Consider the following 21525-nt stretch of genomic DNA (forward strand, 5'->3'; position numbering starts at 1 on the left):
TACTCCCATGTTACACCTTTGCTCCACGAGCTGCATTGGCTGCCGGTTGTCCTCCGGGTGAGATTCAAGGTGTTGGTAATGACTTACAAAGCCCTACATGGCATGGGTCCGGATTACCTACGGCAACACCTGCGGCCGGCGTCAACTTCCCTCCGTCCAGTGCGCTCCCACAGAGAGGGCCTCCTCAGGGTGCCTCCGATCAAAGAATGTCGATTGGTGGCCCCCAGGGGGAGGGCGTTCTCTGTGGGTGTGCCAGACCTGTGGAACTGCTTGCCGATTGAGCTCCGGATGGCCCCCGACCTTCGCTCCTTCCGGCGCGATCTAAAAACTTATTTATTTGAGCAATCTGACCTGGTTTGATGGGTTAGGGTTGGGGTTTTAATATGTTTTTAATTACTGCTTTAAACTTGGGCATAATATTTAATCGTTTTTTAACTTTTGTATTCTGTTTTTATATTTATTACCCTGTACACCGCCCTGAGTCCTTCGGGAGAAGGGCGGTATAAAAATAAAAAATATAATAAATAAATAAATAAATAGTATCTCAGATATCTCAGAAGCTGAAAATCCTGCTGGTCCAAAGAAACTTGCTAATAAATATTATCATTTATCTCTTCATAGCATATGTTTAAAATCACCTCTATTGTCTGTCAGTTGGTCCAAAGTTTGATGTAGTGGTTAAGGTACCAAGCTAGAAATCAGGAGACTCTGAATTCTAGTTCTGCCTTAGGCATGAAAGCCCAAGGCTTTGGGTCAATCACCCTCTCTCAGGCCAACCCACCTCACAGGGTTATTATTGTAGGAAAAATAGGAAGAGGAAGATGTGTTGGATATGTTCACTGCCTTGAATTATTTATAAAAATAATAAAGGCAGGATAAAAAAAATCTAAATAATCTGACATTGTTTCCAGGGATACTAGAGTTCTGGTTTATTTTGATTCTAATACTGTCCATAAAACCAAAGGTACTATATATATTCCAAAGTTTCCCAAATCAGAAAATTAACACCAATTGTTGGTTCCCAGTATTTAATACTTGATGATAGGTAAGCATAATGATATAGTTTTTGATTCGGAAAATTTAATTCTCCCTCATTATCTGGTGGTTGCATTTTCTGTAAAGTATTGTCATAATCAAAGAACTGCATAATAAATTTCTAAATGTATTTCCTGAAAATATTTTCCAGATATATGAACTAAGATTCCTGTCAGTATACATATAAATCTGGGAATAATATTCATTTTGAGACTTTTGACTTTTTCCCAAAGGATGAGATTGAATGACTCTCATTATCGATATCTGAACCAATGTCTCTCTATATTTTATTGATGTTAAATGTTTGTTTATTTATTTAGTTATTAAAATTCTACATGCCCTTCTCATTCAAGTGACTCTGGGTAGTTTACGGTAACGTAATAAAAATATGAACACATAAGTAAAATCACAGTGAAAGAAAAATGTTACTAAATATTACAAATCAAATCTTTTGGTATGCACATACAATTGCAGCACTAATATTCTTTAAATGAATTTTCACTTATTGGCATCAATTTCAGTTTGGACCAGTTAATGCAGCATCCTGCTATTTTAGTAAAAACATTTGTCATTTATATTAACACTGGAATAATAGGAGGGTTAGAAATAAACAAAATAACATCATCTGGAAATAAAACCAATTTATATTCCACAGAGTACAAGGACTCTCCGTCTCAGACCTGTCTTGGCTGTAATAAATTCTGATTCCTGAAAATTGCTTATATAGGGCAGAGTTACACAATATTTTCTGGGATGAAAATCTTTAGAAAGTTGGTGGGGGTAGGGGTCCAGACAAACATTAATTTTGATTGTATTTCATTTGGCGTTCAGCTGAATTAAAATGATAGTTAATAGGATTGAATTTACACCGTGTATTTATAGTTTTTCTTTGCAATCTTATGAAAAATAAAATTACATTCTAATGCTTTTGACAGTTTTCAGCCAGGGCCATACCAGGCAGAAGAAATTCAGTAGAGTCCATTCTCATTCTTACTCTGTCTGTCTGTCTGTCTCTCCCTCCCTCCCCCTTCCTCCCTCCCTCCCTCTCTCTCTTTCTCTATCTCTCCACATGCACATACATAGAAATTTTTTATTACTAGATTGTGTGTTTATAAAAATAGACTTTTTAATCCTGCTCTCCTTGTAATTATTGATATCATATTTTTTCATCCTCTCAGAAAAATAAACAAGGGAGATTTCAGAAATGTTTTTCCTTTGAAAGCCTGAGGTTAACACAACAATAAATGCTAGTTTCTTTCATGTGATATCTCATTACAGATAATCAAACATGCAATATGAGCATTTTAGCAACTTCCCAGGAATTCAGTGCATATATTTGAAGACAGAGAGGTGTCAGGTGCAAGTAACCTTGCAAGTAACTTAGCAGGAATTAAGTTTTAAAGCACTAAAATTTTATTACATGCAACCTATATACAATAATGTGATCTGCAATTTGGCCAAGCCAAATTGGTGCTAGATAAGGGTCAAAAGAATTCATGGAGGGGAACTTACGTCCTTTGTGGGAACACAGTGACTCCAAATTTATGACATGTTTGACCCCGCCCTCTGGCTCTTGCCTGCTCATCTCCTAAATCAGGCTGCCTATATAAGGACATACAATACCTCTATCCAAAATATCCAAAATGAGTGACTGCCATTGGAATCCAAACTTCAAAACAGTAATAATAAATAAGTTTTTGGCAATTGCATTGCATTTTATAAGTATATGTTCTGGCATGTGATCAACATGGAAAATCCAATATCCCTGTCAAAATAAATTTGTGTATGTGTCCCAATCTCTCTCTCCCTCCCTCCCCCCCCTCTCTCTCTCACACACACACACCTACTCTATGGAAACCTGCAGACTCTGTTCCTTTTCTCCTGCCCATCATCCTATAAAGAGAATTTGTCTATTCTATGATAATATTTTAATTAAAATTCAGGGGGGGCGATGATCTCAACACCCAAGGAAAAAGGTTTTCAGTTTGTTCACACAGCATAAAGTCAGTTCATTTGCTTAATTTCTATTGTTTGTCTAATTTACTCTGCCTTTTTTTAGTTACATCATTTATTCAAGGCTAGGAGGTAAATGTATGGAGTACTTGAATGCCTCAGCCTTGGAGCACAGGAACTGTATTTAGTCACTACATGTCTGCTGAAATCTCAGAAGCTAAAGTAATTGCTAATAATCACTTCAGCTTCTGAGATTTCAGCAGACTTGCAGTGACTAAATACTTACAGTTTCCCAACCATGAGCGGTAGAATTGTGTCTACTCTACAAGGGTCATAATTGAGGAACCTGAATTATGTGCAAATCATCACCATTGTCTTTTCCTTTTGTTTTCCTCTGCTCTCCTGCAATCATAACAAATATGTATCCTTGCCTCAATCTCCTGAAAACCGTTCTTGCATCATCACAGATTGAGCTGCTTTGCGTTAGCTGCTGCTCTAACCATACTGGATTTCCTCACCCTCCTTTTGTCTAGTGCAGGGGTAGGCAACCTCGGCTCTTTTATGACTCATGGACTTCAACTCCCAGAATTCCTGACTCAGGAATTCTGGAAGTTGAAGTCCATGAGTCATAAAAGAGCCGAGGTTGCCTACCCTTGGTCTAGTGGAATCTCTTCTGTCTCAACATTTCTGACTGGCTTTTATTGGTATAACTTTCTCAGTTGAAGCTGTTGAAGAAAATAATTGTTGACTGGCTGCAGTGACCCTCTGCTGCAGAACAGCTGGTTTCCATATAAACAATCTCTTTACCTTTTATTAGTATTAATCGGAATATCTTCTCGATGATAAGCCTATTCAAGAAATGGGAAAGGCTGATATTGTTTACTGTTTATTTTCCACAAAGAATAGGACGCGATAATGAGCAGTCAGTTTTCCCTGGCTCTCAGTTTGGAGCTGTAACTAATGGAAAGTTATTGTTTGTTTTTCTCCTTTCCAGAAGGACCTCCCTTTGCCCAGAAAAAGCAGCAGGTAAGTAAAAGATCTTTCCACTGATACAAACATTCCAGAGTGAGAATTATTATAGCCTTGTTGTTTCTCCTATCCTGGTAATGATCCATGCTGTCTCCCTACCTGAAGAGTTTAGATAAATGAATGAAACCTGTGGTGACTAAACCTTCCCATAATAATGTTTTTATGTACACACAATGTTTAAATGTGTCTTGCTGGGTGTAGGAGCCTATTTTCTGGCTTCATATCCTCCACAGAAGGTGTACCTCAGCTTTCCTTAATCTGATATCCTCTTGGCTGGGGGTTGTGAGAGTGGCAGCCCCAATACATCTGAAAAACACCATTTGAGCACAATTGTCTATGATTGGCTTGGTAAAGAACACAGTGTGGAACTTTTAAGCACTGAGAATAACAAAAGGAGGAGAATGTTAGCAGATGCAACAGAGGAGCTATTCTAATGTTATCCTTAAAAGCCCCTACAACTAACATTCAATATTTCTGCTGTTATTATTGGTTAGTCTTTTATTTTCCTCCCAGCCTGTCCTTGTCCTGCTTTAATAGAGGGACTCCGTTATTAAACTCAGGTTGAATATTTACTCCACACAGTGGGGACAAGGGGTCTTTTCTCTTTACTGAATTGCTTACATACTTTTAAATGTACAGAGGATTACGTTGAAATGGTACCCTGCCTCTTTGGTGCCTGTTCTGATTCATTGCTGAATGAGATTACTCCATGGATGTATGTGCAACATATTATAGCCAAAGACATTGTTGAGTCTTCTGGCTTTGCTGCCCTCTCTTTTACAAGCTATTATTTGCTGGCAGGAACAGCATCCATCAGTAAGGACACAGTGGCAGGAAGGGGTAAGTTTGAAAGAAGGATTCTGTCCGCCGTTGCTCTTAAGGCTGATTGACACAGTCAGGTATGGCCACTAATTGCTTCCTGGGAGCAAAAGGTCATGATGTTGCCCTCTGTGTGTCCTCAAGTTTTTTGTGTCTTTTCCTTCTGTGCAATAAAAATAATGTTTTCTGACTTGTGCCAGTATAAGTAGTGCTGAGAGATTTTCTTCCTATGCTTTAATAAAATCATGTGTATGAGATGGGGAGCTGTACACATCCAATAAATAAATAAATAGGCTGAGTGCATTGTGGCAGGAATGCCTCTGCCTCTCCGGTTACCCATCACAGTCATTTTGTCCTGGGTTGCTGGGTTGCCTGCCCCCTTCTGATGAATCTCTGATTTGGCTTGGTTTTGTTAATTTGTTAATTTCACCTGTGGACTAGTGAAATATTTGTAACTCAGGGTTGGCCTGTGGTCCTTGGTGCTCTCTGAGCTTTGTGTGTGTGTGTGTGGGGGGGTGTGTTTGCAGATGTTTCATTATTCAGCTAGGTAACATAGTCAGTGCTAGCTAATTTTAGGCTCTTCTGCACTGCAGCATTAAGTTGCTTGACTTCCATGCATTGGTGGATGGAAAGAAAGCTGGCTTAAAACATTTCTTTTCAGATTTCCTTGGCCATAGCAATGGTCTGGTCTTCTGTTCAGATGTGCTGACCATGGCCTCTGGTTGGAGAATTCTTTATCCTCCAAAAGCCACAGGAGCTGCTTACCTTTCTGTGAGTGGGTCTTTATGGACACGTGGTCTCCACTGTTAGACCTTTTGTGTGAGCCTTCCAATAAACTTGTAAAAAATAAAGAACCAGTGTTCTATTGTAGCCTTAGAGTCCACACTAGCATGCACAAGCATCGTGAACATAATAATTTCTGATACAGTTCTTGGAGGATAGTACTTTTATTTAGGATTTCTCTCTTTTTCTTTATAGTCATCAGGTATTAACATGCAGATTTCTAAAATGTTGTATTGTAGAGACAAAGGGGAGTATGTATTGATCCTGGCATTTCACTATTAACTATTTCACTCTGTTACACTATTTTTTTACAGACCAATTAACATTCTTAAAGGTTCGCATTGTAGAACGTTTCTTAAAATTTTCACATGCTGCTAAGTCCGGCGCTCTAGGAACCAAATAGCAAAACAGTAGCAGAAGAGTCTAACATTGGTAGAGAACACCCCACCCCCCAAAAAAGGCTACTTTAACTCCAGTATGGCTGAGTTAAATCTGTGTCATTCATGGACTGGAATGAGGTGAAGGTCATGTAGTGGAGACATTTATAATTGTCAAGCAATGATAGTACCTTGGTTAATTGCAACTGAGGACATAGCCAGAGTCTTTTTAGTGTATTTTTTTCCTGCATAACAGTTAGGTTTCTGGAAATCTATCCATGGTAGCCTGTGGGCAATACCTGTTTTTTTATCATTTTATCAGCAACTGTGTTTGTATTTCTTAAGAGCAAGATTTTCTCAGTAGTTGCTGAGTCTGTGTTTGAATAGTAAGCAATATGTAGCAGTGTCTGAATGAATAAACTAATAGCTGATGATTATACCACTGTTTAAAAAAATCGTTTGTCTTCTTTGCTGAATATTGTAGTTTGGGAATTGTGGAATATATATATATTCTTTTTACTTCTGTGGTCAAATATTCTGAAGTACAATTATCTTTCTGAATAAACTGTTTAAATTAAAACGGATATGTCATATCTAATGTTGGTATTAATGCATTATAAATTTTCAAAAGAATTTGTATGATCCCTTAATATTGTTTACACTTTAGCTTTTAGATTAGTTCAGTTGTATTTCCTCCGTGTGTGGAGAAATAAATAGGGATGCATATGTAAAATGATGCTACTCTGAAATTCCTGGTCCATATAGATGAGAGGTTCCCAACTAGGGCTGCTCACACCCCCTGGGGGTGCGAGACGATATTCCAAGTGGTGCGAAAACTTGGGTTTTCAAAATTATAGTGTATATGCATAATTCGTTGCCGTTATTTCAAACTTTTGTAAGGGGTGCAAGAATATATCACAAGCGTTCTAGGGGCCCGGGGTATAGAAAAGGTTGGGAACCACTGATATAGATTATTTAGCAAAGATTTATCAAAATCTGAAAGCTCACAGATGTGTTTGAACTGCAACTTTCAAAACTGAAGAAAGCCATGCTAGCTGGGAATTCTGGAGGTGATAATTCTAAATATAAATATAGAATGTTAGATGAGAAAACTCTTCACAAAAGGAAACTTAATTCTGTAAATTATTTGCTTGTTTTTTCATGTTTCTAGACAGATGTGTTTGAAGTACTCTCTCTCAAAGACTATTTATTAATAATCAACTTATAAAATGGATAAAGTGAGCAATGTGTATTTAAGGTTCTTGCTTATTTTTGCATATTCTCATCAGCAAATGCATCCAGATCTGTTAAGGACGGGTTTTTGTGTGTTGTTTAGCTTGCTATGCATGCAAGTAAATCTGAAATGATTTACACTTATGTACACTGATTGTACAATTGATAGGAATTTGGCTATTGATATCACAAGGACAATTATGGTTTCCCCAAAAGATGAGGGACTATACTTCTTAATTCATTTCTGGAGGAATTTGAGTAGCTGTCTCATAAAATGAAAGCCTAAGCTAGGGTTTGCTTCATAATGATCTGTCACCATTTTCTCTGTTCCAGTTTTTTGTAGCATTATTTTTTTTTTTTTACACAGAATGGCAAAGCAGTTCAAGAGAAAGTGGGCAGATCAACTGATCTTATATGTAGGAGATTACTGTATAAAATTCCAGAGTGCAGCTTTTCACTTTCATTCATACACATGTATGGAAACACCAACTTGTCAGTAGAGACAAAACATTCAGATGGAGCCACATCTTTTAACAGTGTGCCCTAGTATTGCCCTTGGATTAAATTCAAGTAGAGACACCATATGCCACACTGAGGTCATTCATCATGGCTGATTATTATTAGGCAGTACTTTTGTTATGCTGAGCAATTTACTCTTATTAGAAAAATTTCTCCAACATACCTTAGGATGCAATGGCATCTTATGCAGTCCCTATGTTTGAAATGGCAAAAATAGGCTAAGTCAACCTTAAAAGGCATCGTATCTTTAAGAAAGCCTTCTTCATTCATGTAGAAATAATAATGTGTTATTATTATATGTGTTATTTTATATATATATATATATATATATTTGTAAAAGAGGAGAATTTACTGCTTTTTCTTTTCTTTCAGCACCCAGCCAGGGTGGACCCTAAATAATAATAATAATGGTGATGATGATGATGATGATGATGTTGGTGGAAGGAACCTTGGAGATCATCTAGTCCAACCCCCTGCTATACCATTTCAGACAAATGACTGTCCAGTCCCTTCTTTAAAACTTCCAGTGTTAGATGTTAGAGCATTCACAGCTTCTGGAGGCAGGTTGTTCCACTGATTTAATTGTTCTGTCAGAAAATTTCTCCTTAGTTCTAGGTTGCTTCTCTCTGGTTAGTTTCCATCCGTTACTTCTTATCCTGCCTTCAGATGCTTTGGAGAATAGCTTGACTCCCTCTTCTTTGTGGCAGCCCCTGAGATATTGGAACACTGCTATCATGTCACCCCTCGTCCTTCTCTTCATTAAACTAGAGTAGACATAGCCAATTCCAGCAACTGTTCCTTATATGTTTTAGCCTCTAGTCCCCTAATCATCTTTGTTGCTCTTCTCTGTACTCTTTCTAGAGCAGGCATGTCAAACTCGCGACATCATGTGACGTCGCGCGACGTATCGGAACTTTTTCCCATTGCCGAAAATGGGATGGGCGCGGTTTCTCCGTGACGCTCCGGCCCGTGGGCCGGCAGTTTGACACCCCTGTTCTAGAGTCTTAACATCTTTTTTTACATTGTGGTGACCAAAGCTGGATGCAGTATTCCAAGTGTGGCCTTACCAAGGCATTGTAAAGTCGTATTAACACTTCATGTGATCTTGATTCTATCCCTCTGTTAATGCAACCTAGCACTGTGTTGGCTTTTTTGGCAGCTGTAGCACACTGCTGGCTCATATTTAAGTGATTGTCCATTAGGACTCCGAGATCCCTCTCACAGTTACTACTATGGAGCAAGGTACCACCTATACTATACCTGTGCATTTGGTTTTTCTTGCCTAAATGTAGAACCTTACTTTTTTCACCATTGAATTTCATTTTGTTAAATAGTGCCCAGTGTTCAAGTCAAGTCAAGATCTGTCAAGATCCTTCGGTATCTTAAGCCTATCTTCTGGAGTGTTGGCTATTCCTGCCAGCTTGGTGTCATCTGCAAATTTGATGAGTTCCCCATCTATCCCCTCATCCAAATCATTGATGAAGATGTTAAAGAGCACTGTGCCCAGAACAGAGCCCCGGGGCACCCCATTACACAGTTACCTCCATGTAGATGCAGTTCCATTGAGGACCACATGCTGAATATAGCTGGTCAGCCAGCTACGAATCCATCTGGTGGTGATGCTGTCTAACGCACATTTTTCTATCTTATCAAGTAGTAGATTGTGATCTACTTTATCAAATGCCTTACTGAAGTCCAAGTAAATTATATCCACAGCATTCCTCTGGTCCATTAATTTTGTCACTTGGTCAAAGAATGCAATAAGATTTACCTGACATGATCTGTTTTTTACAAACCCATGTTGGCTTTTGGTAATGACTTTGTTTGCCTCTAGGTGTTCGCTGATTCATTGTTTGATTATCTTTTCCAGAATCTTCCCAGGTATTGAGGTCAAGCTGATAGGTCTGTAGTTTCCTGGATCCGTTTTTTCCCCTTTTTTGAAGATGGGAACTACATCAGCTCTTTTCCAGCCCTCTGGTAGTTTCCCAGTGCTCCAGGATCTTTGAAAGATATAGTTCAGTGGTTCTGAGATCACATTTGCCAGTTCCTTGAGAACCTTGGGGTGTAATCCATCTGGTCCTAGTGATCTGAACTTGTCTAGGGTGGACAAGTGCTCACTTACCATTTTCTTGCCTATCTTAACTTATGTTTCTAATCTGTTTTTTACAGTACTGTTTTTTCCCTTTGTGTAAAGATGGATGCCAAAAATGAGTTAAATACACTGTGGGATTCAGCCAGTTCGCACCAGTTTGGCAGAACCGGTAGCTAATTTTTTGTTGCCCAGGCCCAGAATGGACTTTCAGAAGCGGCATCCACACAGAAAACTGACTGTTCACATATTTGAATCCCACCACTGGTTAAATAGTTCTGCTTTCTCCTTGTTGCTTGTTACCTTCTTGCCACTTTCTCCCACTAATGGACCAATCATTTCCTTAACTCAGAGAGCAAAATGGACATGGCAACAAATTCGGAGTCCTTGGGTATGGTTAGGAGGGCACTGACTTTTCTAGCCTGCCCTAGGGTTAGGTTTAGGGATCACAGGTGTTCATAGATTTTGTTTTTAGATTTGAAGATTTCATGCAGACTTTGTACAACAGTAAGAATGGATTCAAAACCTATATTTGTTATGGTAGTGGGCTTATAGTTATGGGGATGGACCAGCAGGAATTATTGGCTTAATGCACTCTGCTTCCCAACCTCATTATGATAAGGAAGTACAAAATAGAAGGTGTTGATTCTAATTGTTTTCATTACATGTAAACTTTCCATCTATGTGGAAATTTTGTTTAGGGCTCCTTCATGCAAGTCCCTCTAGGTGCTTATCGAAGAGTCCTGTTGTTGTTTGGAGGGCTATGCCACAAGTTCCCAGCCCATCTGAATATCCAAATCATATGGTTGATTTATTATTGGAGTTATTGTTAGATAAATTTCCATCTTTCTCCAAGAGCTCAATGTGACATCCATCACATCCTATGAACATGATCTTTATGAAGTAGGTTGGAATATGTGACAGGGATTATCCCAAGGAATCCAGTGAGCTTGCAGGAATGAGGTGAAGCTGACCCTAAATCTTCCCAATCCTAATTCAACATTTTAATCATTAGATTATATTCTAGTACTCTCTTAGATAAAAGACAACGTTTGCTTTTTCTCTCAAACTATCAGTGGGTATAAGGCAAAGAAATCTGTCTTTTTTCATAGTTTGCATTATTAGGAATATGCCGTGAAAGAGACGGGAAGGGCAAAGAACTGGAAAGAAGCAAAGAAGAATTTGCTCTGTCCAGGTACTGCAGTCATCATAATTGAAACATAATTGTGATCATTCTTTGCTCGGGCAGACTGGCCCTTGGATTAATTTGCCACATGCAGGAATCCATTTTTGCATTTCTGTTCCCAGCCTATAAATTATTTGCAGTGGGATAGAAAATCACTGCTTCTGCAATACAGGACAAAAATACTAATCTAAGTTACCGGGAAAATGTATTTTTGAAGTGTTAGTCAACACTCTACTCCCACCTAGCCTTCCTCCAATCTGATGCCCTTCTGAAGTGATGGAGCTTCAACTTGCAAAACATCCAGCCTGTATGACTCTGAAGAGTCGTCTCAGTGCACTAAAGACCAAAAGCCAGCAAAAGAAATCTGTTTTACTTTATTAAGTGCAAAATGCAAAACATCTAAGTAAGTAACATCTCCATGTGAGGTAGAATCCGAATCTGGGACTTCTTTCACAGTTCATTTTTTTAGCCACTGTATGACTTCACACATTATTGGAAAGGTATATGGGGAAAAGTAGCTGTGAACAGTGCCTCCTAGGGGTGACACTGGGAGTCAGGAAGCATACTGTATAAATTTTTATAAATTATTATTATTTGTGGCTTGATCCAAAGCACCAGAATGACATCCATTTCTAAGTGATTTTGCTGAGTCCCACTGACTCAACAAATAATGGATCCTTGTTGAAACTCCTGTAAAGCAGCTTGCATTGACCCAAAGAATCCCCAGCTACTGACAAGCGTCTCATTTCACAGATTTAGCATTAAATTCCAGATCAGCTGCTGTTGGTTAGATGAATCAGCTTCAACCCAGATTGGGCAGTTTAAAATTAAGCAGGCAATTGTGTTCCAACTTTGGGTAGTGTTCCTTTGTGTGTGTGTGTGTGTGTGTGTGTGTGTGTGTGTGTGTGTGTGAACACCTACAGCATCACATATAGTCAGGCATCTTGTGCATGTCTAGAGATGTCCACAAGCAATCTTTGGATTTTTATAGCTCAGGACCATTTTGCATTCCAGGTAGTGATATATACAGATGCAGCTAAGACGTAGTGTGTTATTTGTAGAGAAGTTGCAGGCTATTTGTATGCAGGGGGTCCATATTTGGGTCCAGTCCTTGACTGGAAGGAATACTGCATGAACCAAACCTTAGTCTTTGTACAGGGCAAGTGTGTGTGTGTGTGTGTGTGTGTGTGTGCGCACAATCCACACCCATATGCAGACCACAGCCACTTTCAGTGTGTGTTCTAGCACACATTACCACTCGTACAGCACCGCCCCCTCACGCCTCCCCCTCCTCGCCCTCTCTCTGTGCCCCTCCCTTCACTCCCTCTATTTCTCTGCTGCTCTCTTCCCCCCTCCGCTGCAGTTCTCCTTTCTTCTTCCAGAGGAAAGGTTCCCCCGCACCCCCATCCCTCCACTCCTGCTCCAGTGGGGGCAGGGGGGGTGCTGAGAAGTAGCTTCAGCAGCAGGCAGACCTCCCAGACTCACCACTATGGCCCCCCTGGGGGATGATGTCTGAGTCCTTGTGGACAGCGCTCTCCAATTTCTCTATGCCCGATTTCCTTGACAGCAGCATGTTTCGCCGCACTAAAAGGTAAAAAAGGTACCAAGGGGGAAAGGGAGTGCTCGCCTCCGTCCCTCTCCTTCTCCATCCATTGCTAGCCCCTCCCCATTCTTCCCTCTGTTTCTGCTCCTCCATCCTTGCTGCTCCTGTCACTTTCTTCCCTACCCTTCCTCGTGCGCTCTATTTCTTTCTTTTTCTTTCTTTTCTTCCTGCGGCATCCTCCTGTCTTGAAACTCACAGACTCTAAGGCTATTTGTGTCCGTGGGGGGTGGTGGGGTGTGACTTCCTCCTCCCTGCAAATCCTGGCCAGGCAGCTCAGGATCCCTGGGGAAGAGGCTGCGGGGGGGGGGGGGGCTGCAGTGGCTGGTGGGGATGTGGCGCAGTTCATGGAGTAGGGATTGGGGGAAGGGCTTGGGAAGAATAGGATGCCATGGCAACAGCCAGGCAATGTATATGAATGGCAACCCAGCCTATGGAGAAGTGGCATGTTCTTCCTTTAGGTCTGTCCTTCTCTGTACCTTTCTCCCAGATTCCAGCCCGGCAGTGCCCCATCATCTGAACCCTTTGCTCTGCGATCTGTGAGGATGGTGGGGAGACCAGTGAAGGGGCTGGAGGGAGGGTGAGAGTACCTGGGATGTTACAAGGTGAGGGAGTAGATGGAGAGAGACAGAGCCAAAGGCATTTTACTGTTGATTCAGAAAGGTGAGTGCCTAGAGGCTGAAAAGGAGGGAGTCAGGTGGGACAGACATTTGGGCTTCTGCTCTTCATTGTGTTTATGCTACCACAGCTGGCACTTAAGAATCTGAGCTAGGTTCTGTAGCATTTGGAGATGACTGTATGGAAAACAATTTAGAAGAGCATAAACTCTTCCCTCTCCCATTCACTGCAGCAACTGATAACTGCCACACAACAATAATGCGGTTCCTATTGGGTTGGGAGGGCAGTGGTGGGTAAAGCCTGGGAATGGATGCAGATGCCGTGCTTCTGATATGCACTGTGCACCTAATGCAACACAGCTGCAGGATTGCTAGGCTGCAGAACCGCACTCTTATCTCTGCAGGTCTCTAAGGATTGTGGCACTGCTAATGTTTGCATTCAGGTCTCGCTGCTTTGCTAACATACTAGAAATTTACGTACGGTATTTCCACCAGAGAGGTTCAGTTAGCTATGTCTCAGCTATCTTTCTATACAGAGAATAGATCCTTTGTTTAAACATTGATAATTAAAAGGACTGATTTTGGATTGATAGCTCAATAAAAAGATAAGATGGGAAAGTGGACATATGCAGGAGATACACATGTCTTGGGGAATGCAAGGGTATAATCAACATAGATGTAAATGGTATAGCTCAACCTAGTGACCAGGTGGTTTATAATAACTCTTTGCATGGAACTACAATAGTAAAAGTGACTTAACACAGCAAGTTTAGGCTTTTTTTAAGCACAGAATGTCTGGGAGAGTTAAACAGCACAATATTTGTAGCAAAAGAAGGGAGCTGAACCACAGAGGAGACAGAGAAATATGTTCTGTCCCATTGCTCCATCTATAGGAAAGCTGTGTTCTAAGTTATTCAAGAATTACTTTATTTGAAAAATATTCCTAATTTGTTAATTGGCTGAATGTGTTATTTGAGGAATTCTGAGCAGCATTTGTAAGGATTATTCCTCAATAGGTTGACCAAGTAGGTTAGGCTGAGAACTGAAAGACTTAATAACTAAGCAGGAATCCAACTGTATTTTGGGCACTGGAGTTAGAAAAATGAAAAAAAAACAGAAAAGAGTTCCTGTTACCTCCTAATCTTTTTTATTATTTTTTTAATCCCATTCATATCCCGCCCTTTTCCGAAGACTCAGGGCGGCTTACAATCTAAGAAGCACAAATCAATGTGCTTAGCAATAGCCTTCATTCTATGTATATGCCTGCTTATTAGGGCTTTCAGCCCCGCCCCCAAGCGGCATTTTTACAAAGTCAGCTTATTGCCCCCAACAATCTGGGTCCTCATTTTACCTACGTCGGAAGGATGGAAGGCTGAGTCAACCTTGAGCCTGGTGGGACTCGAACCTGCACTAATTGCAGGCAGCTGGTGTTACTTAAGGAGGCATTAGCCCACTGCTCCACCAAGGCTCTTGGCCTATGATTTCTTTAAATGTTTAAAGAAATAGCTGCAAATTAAAAGCTAGCCCTAATTTGATAGTAGCAGCCATATTCCTTGTTCATTTTTGTAGTCTTCTTTAACTTGGGGTCTTCCGGATATGTTGAATGTAGTTGTATACATCCAGAACAAATGCTTTCTGCCTTGTACAACACAGCATCTCTGTGGTATTTACTAAAGCAGCCTGAGTTTTTCAGCTTTACATGCAAGCCTGAAAAGAACCATCCTTATCATGTCTTTTTTTTTCTTCAAAAAGAATTGTGCTTGTTCTTGCAAGAATCGGATCTACTTCTTTCTAATCATTTTCAAAATTATCACAGTTGAAACAAAAATCCCCACCCTCCCTAGCCAAAATCTCTATTGGGCACTAGGACTAGAAAAATTGAATAGCTTATATGCAGTCAGGTTTACTCCCATGTGAAAAGGTCGTCATACGATAATTGAGCTGTAAAGGTCCAAAATATAGATGGAGACAGACAGACAGACAGACAGACATAGAAAGCCACCTCCATATTGCTGTCTAGAGGTCATCTGGAATTTTACAGTGCAGATAGGGAATGCCTAGAAAGTATTTCCCAATGCTTCATTACCTATATATTCTAGTCCTATAAATGAGCATGAAAGATAAATTGGGAGTTAAAATCAATTTCAAAATAAAAATTCTGGAAGCAGTGTGAAGAAAGAGAAGGGACCTCCAATTCACATGTCCTGTTTGTTAAAAAAAAAGCAATCCCACTGCTCTTTTGCATATGCATGGCCAGACACCAGAGCAAGCCAGCTGCACCCTTTTTAAAGCACTATGGAAATGCTGAATATGAATTGTAAACATGTAATCCTATTTATTTCCAGATATGCAAATGAAAGAGCCCTCTCTTCAAAGAAGGGTTCACTGTTTTGTCTCACTTTAATCTTTTATACATAAATATGCCACATTTTTATGATACTTTCTTTCAGGGCACCTTAGAAAGTTCAACAAAAATAAAATAAATAAAATCCAACAATTACATTGGTATGTAATCAGTAAAAGTAAGTTATGGCATTTTCTTGCAGTAAGATTTTAGCCTGGAACGTCTGGGCCCGAGGCTTTTTTTCTTCCATTGCCCTGAAGATGAACTTTCCAAATTATTCCAAACTTAATTCATCTTTCTCAGTGGAGACAATTATGAATCAGGGAGTGATGTGCAATCACATGATGATTCACTATATGGTATATTAATAATGTCTTAAGAAATTATGTAAGAAACCACTTTAGTTCATCCAGCCTGTGTAATGATTCTTCTATGAAGTGTCTGGTTGCACCTTTTCAGACTAAGAAATGTATCAAAATGCATACACTCACTTCATAAAATGCTGGGCTTGGCTCCTCCTACATTGTCTTTATGAAGCATGTAAATTTGTATGAGAGTTTCTATAAGTTGGATATCTTAGATAATCAAAGGTTGCGTGTGAATCTCCTATTTCTGAAAGCTCAATTGAAAACTGAAATTTGAGGGACTGCCTCTCCTCAATTACATCTGCTCTTCCCATCAGATAGGGCAAGAGAGGCACGCTTCAGGTCTTTCAGGGAATCTCACTTGGTAGGCCTGAGGCCTGAGGAGGCGGGACTCCTCTGCTGTTGCACCCACCTTATGGAACATTATCCCCTCCTCCCCCCGCCCCCGAAATGAGGCCAGCTCCATCCATCCTTAGTTTCCTGAAGTCCCTGAAGATCTGATTTGTCATCGGTCCTGTGGGTCTCAGCAGACCAGTGAAATCTTGAGGTGGTTCGATTGCTGATCAAATCTGTAGTTTGCTTTTTTATTAAATGATTGCACTTGACATGTTTTTATTCTCTTTTTTTGCTGTAGGCTGCTCAGAGTCTCTTCTTACGAGATGGGCAGTCATATAAATTTGATAGATAGACAGACAGACAGATTCTTCAAAAGGTTTATGGAAATGGCTTTCACTTTCTTCCAAATTTTTTAAAACTTCCCAATCTGGCCCAAGTCCTGCGATTTCTTTACCAGAGCTACAGAGTATAATATCAGCACTTGAACTTGGCTCCCAAAGACACATAATTCAAAATATTATAATAGTCATGAGGTTTGGTTAGAATAGTATATCAAGACTTTGCTCTTAAAAAGAACCCCACTCCAGCAGACCTAGTTCTCTTTTCTGAGAGGATAGATAATTTCTGAGATCCATAATCCCAGCCCTTATTTGAAAAATACATTTAAATGCATAAATATGTTTAAATGCATAAAATAAAAAAGTAACAATAAAGTTGTATTTTCCCCATCCAAGTTCTTAACTCCACTGAAATCTACCCATGTACCCTCAGATGATATGTGGATCCCAGACTTGTACTGGCTGTCAGTAAGCAACTAAGACAAATTCACGTTGTTGTTGTTATTAACATATAAGTTCCTGAAGAATTTGACCCCAATTAGTATCAAAGTGTCTGTGTATCGATACTTACCATGGATCTCCTGGTTTCAATTCAGCGTTGGAATGGCCACAGTATGGTTGTGCAGAATAGGGCCTTTTCTGTGGTCATGTCTTATTTATGGTTGTAGAATTTCCCCCTAGGGGAAGTCTTTCTGTCTCACCATCTTATTAAGTTTTAGAAATACCCATTAAAAAAAACCCTTCAACTGATCTATGGATACAAATATTTGTCATCTAATTGAAGAGAAAGTGTCAGATGTAGAGCTGCATAATCACAGATGATCAAGGGTGTTTTGCTGCTTGTGGTGGAATGAAGTTCAGTACAGAGGAAAAATCTCCTTTACAGTACCTTGACTGAGATGAATATGGGTTGAAAAAGCAAGAGCAGTCCTGGGTGTGCTCTGGCATTAAGCATCTTTGTTTCTACAAGGCTTATTCAAGGGACTTTTCTATTGTTTTCTCTGTTTGGTTGCCACAAGCCACTACTTCTCATGGTAGGGAAAATTCAGCATAGGGCAAAAATCTATGAAAAATGGTGTGTGTGTGTGTGTGTGTGTGTGTACATGCTTTATCCTTAACAATTTTCCTTGGTTTTTTTTCGCCATCCTCCTGCTCTCCAGATGTTTGGTTAATCAGAATAATTAGAATTAAGTCTATTCGGAAATCATAAGGATTGACTTCTAATAAGTAAAGGTAAAGGTTCCCCCGCACATGCGTGCTAGTCGTTTCCGACTCTAGGGGCCGGTGCTCATCTCCGTTTCAAAGCCGAAGAGCCAGCGCTTGTCCAAGGACATCTCCGTGGTCATGTGGCCGGCATGACTAGACGCCAAAGGCGCACAGAACGCTGTTACCTTCCCACCGTGGTGGTCCCTATTTTTCTACTTGCATTTTTACGTGCTTTCGAACTGCTATGTTGGCAGAAGCTGGGACGAGTAACAGGCGCTCACTCTGTTATGCGGCACTTCTAATACCATTACGTATTTTAGAATGAAGTGTTTGCATAGATCAGACACCAAGTAATAATAATTGCTGTTGAATAGGATTCCATAAATCTCCCCTTGATCATGACCATTCTTTCAAATATTCATAACTGGTCACCTTCATTTGATCATTGCAGAAAAGTTGCTGGAAATTCTGTCTGGCTAACAAGTGGTGGCTTGATTTTCTTTGATATAGAGCAACAATTTGGATGCTTATTGGTTATTCTTTTCAGAGTCCATTCCTCTATTTCAGGGATTCCCAACCAGGGGTGCAGGGATTCCCAACCAGGGGTGAAATGATATTCCAGGGGGTGCAAAAACTTGGGTTTTCAAAATTATAGTGTATATGCATAATTCATTGCCGTTTTTTCGAACTTTTGTAAGGGGTGCGAGAATGTATCAGAAGGTGTGGGATATAGAAAAGGTTGGGAACCACTGCTCTATTTCAAAGTCTGTGCAAGCCAAATCTGACAGAGAGATTCATTACTGAGAATTTTTCTTATGCATATTGTTGTGTTTCTTTTAATTTTAGCTATGCTATAAATCCTATTTTTTATAATATACGTAGTTTTTTACTTACAACCATTTGTTCAGTGACCATTTGAAGTTCCAACAACACTGAAAAAGATGGCAGTTTTTCACACTTGCGGCTATTGCAGCAGCATCTGGCAACTGGCGTATATTTCTTTGTTATGTGATCGTTGTTTGCGGCCCTCTAATAAGCAGTCAGTGAGGAAGCCAGATTCACTTAACAGCTGTGTCGCTAATTTAACAACTGCAGTGATTCAATTGACAACTGTGCAAGAAAGATCGTAAAATGGGGCAAAACCCAACAACCATCTTGCTTAACAATGGAAATTTTGGGCTCGGTTGTGGTCTAGGACTTCCTGTATACAATGAAAAATGTTTTTTATGAAAGCTGTACCTCACAATTCAATGTGAGAGCTTATTTTTGCAAAGGATTCTGGGTTTGTTTACAAAGATCTCAGGCAAAAGAAAGCACCATGTTTGAGGCCTTGAAAGTTCTGCCAGTTAGACATTGAGAGGACTTTAAATGCTAAATGATTCCTCCTAATGCTTTAGGACAAGGGTCTTCAAACTCAGCCCTTTTATGACTCATGGACTTCAACTCCCAAAATTCCTCAGCCAGGCACGCTGGCTGAGGAATTCTGGGAGTTGAAGTCCATGAGTCATAAAAGGGCCGAGTTTGAAGACCCCTGCTTTAGGACATCGTTCCCAACCTTTCCAACTCTGTGGATCAGCAGCAGGGGTGGGGAGGGGATGGATTCGCGTGCATGCCCGCCACTTGCACTGGTGGAGCTTCATGTGCACACACGTCGCTTGCACAGGGGTGTGGAGAACTGTGTTTTAGGACATATTGGAGCAGCTACAGTATCATGATCCCACCTATGCTTGCTGAGAAGTCATGGGTACTGGTCCAACATATCTAAAGGCCATCAAGTTGAGAAACTGCGCTACATCCATCTGGAAAATATTTCTTAGCAGACTCCTTGATTAGCCACTTATGATATCCAAAATCCAGAAGTACTGCAAATCATTACCTTGTTTGTGATGCCACAGGTTTTCTTGGACCAGTGGTATGTAACATATGCTGATAGATGTGATACATCTTAAATGTATGGAAAATATATTTAAATTACAGTCATTCACAAAGCATTATTGGCTGGAATACCACATAGAAGAAGCACATAGAAGACAGATGGCAAGAACATGAACGATTAAATGTGTTCATTTTTATTTTCTTGTGTCTGATCAGAATATAGAATATAATTTTATGACATGTATTTTCCCTCCCTTCACAGGACCGGTTTTCAGTAGAGTAGTATAGAAGAGCAAATTGTATTGACTTTTTTTATTGCACATACTCACGTGCCCTTTTCCTGTTTGGGTTGTTCATATTTTGTCAGCATGGAATTGCAACAAGTAGTAGATATCAGGACTGGTACACATCAGCAAATAATTGTTCATAATAAATAACTGGACAGTGTCTGAGCTGCCATGCAACCTGAGGAGCTGACAGCATTAGGCTTGGGCAGACATCCAGCCTTGTCTACAGCTAGTAACCTACACCGTAGTGCTTTTGCAATACTGAACAAGATTTGGCTGAACAAGAGCTGGCAGAATAATGCCAAAATCCAACCACTTGCACCTGAGGAACTGCAAGGTAATCCTAGCTGGTCCTTGTCAAGGTGCACATCTAAATGGTACCAGCCCAAATTACATACTGTATATATTCTGGCAGAGGATCTTTGTTTTGAGTGCTTTGCTTATTGTATAGTTTGCATTATATAATATGACAAGTTACTCATAGACTTACTCATGGCAAGGTGTGACAAGTGTGGAATTGAGTCTTCTATGCCATGGGTGGAAGGCACTATTAAATGACTTTAGGAAGAGAAAATAAGGCTACTAATCATGCTTACAAGTGTTATTTATTGATTATTTAAAATTTTTGTTTTGCCTTGCTCTGCTACTGTGAATGGAGCTTCTTAAATAGCCAGTGTCCTCCTGTTTGTCTTTCAAGGGAGAAAAAAGCTGAAAATCTGGTGGTCCTAGTTGTCAAGAATGGATCCAAAATTTCTAAATTTAAAAAATATGTGAGAGAGAGCGTAAGCAAGAGAGTCTAGAACTTAGAGCTCCTGTTGGAAGTCAGGTTGAAGGAATATCCTTCCTCTTTTCAACATCTGTTGATAAATCCTTCCCATTTGTAATGGCTTCCCATTGCGTTAGGTTTGCATCGTGTTGGATCCATGACAATAACCTTTCTTCCTGTAGTTTCCCTTAAAAAGTAAAACTTGATAAATATAACTGGTCTGATCCTAGAAGGAGGTCATACTTTACTTTTACAAAAGAGAGGTCTCTGCTTCAGTCCTCAGCTTCTACAGTTAACAGAGTTTAAGCAGCAGGGCTGGGAAAATTGTCAGCTTGAGACCAAGTAAGCAGCAACATTGTGTAAGACAGATCAATGGTCTGACTCAGTGGAACAATCCAACTTCATATTTCATTGCTGTTTAGAGTAGTCACTCGAGTTGAGCTGGAGATAATTAATTGGCCAAATTTTCCATCGGTGGTCTTCTAAGTCTTCTAACAACTGCTTCCTGGTTGGCATTCTTTGTCCATGCACACCCTGATTTAGGCCTTTCTTCTTTCCTGCTCTTTGTACAGCTGCCGAACCAGTAACAGAAAAAGCCTGATCCTGACAAGTACATCACCAACGCTGCCACGACCTCACTCTCCACTCCCAGGTCATATTGGTGAGTTAGGCCCTTGGCCCTCCTTCTTCCAAGAATTCCAGCCTTGAAGTGCCTCCTGCAAAATTGGGTATCAGCCACAAGAAAATTCCAGGCATTTTTAAGTCCTG

The 21525-nt window shown here is 40.1% G+C and overlaps 1 protein-coding gene across 1 annotated transcript in view; it reads left to right on the forward strand.

Annotated features, from left to right (window-relative positions):
* The window catches only part of MAST1 (microtubule associated serine/threonine kinase 1), an 85457-nt gene that overhangs the window by 17228 nt on the left and 46704 nt on the right, over positions 1-21525 (forward strand). The window contains exons 2-3 of the mRNA XM_083356778.1: positions 3983-4014; positions 21330-21418. Coding sequence (XP_083212904.1) covers positions 3983-4014; positions 21330-21418 — 121 coding nt within the window. The remainder of the gene's footprint in view (positions 1-3982; positions 4015-21329; positions 21419-21525) is intronic.

This window comes from Vipera ursinii, assembly GCF_947247035.1.
Source record: "Vipera ursinii genome assembly, chromosome: 2".
In the NCBI taxonomy this organism is placed as follows: domain Eukaryota; kingdom Metazoa; phylum Chordata; class Lepidosauria; order Squamata; family Viperidae; genus Vipera; species Vipera ursinii.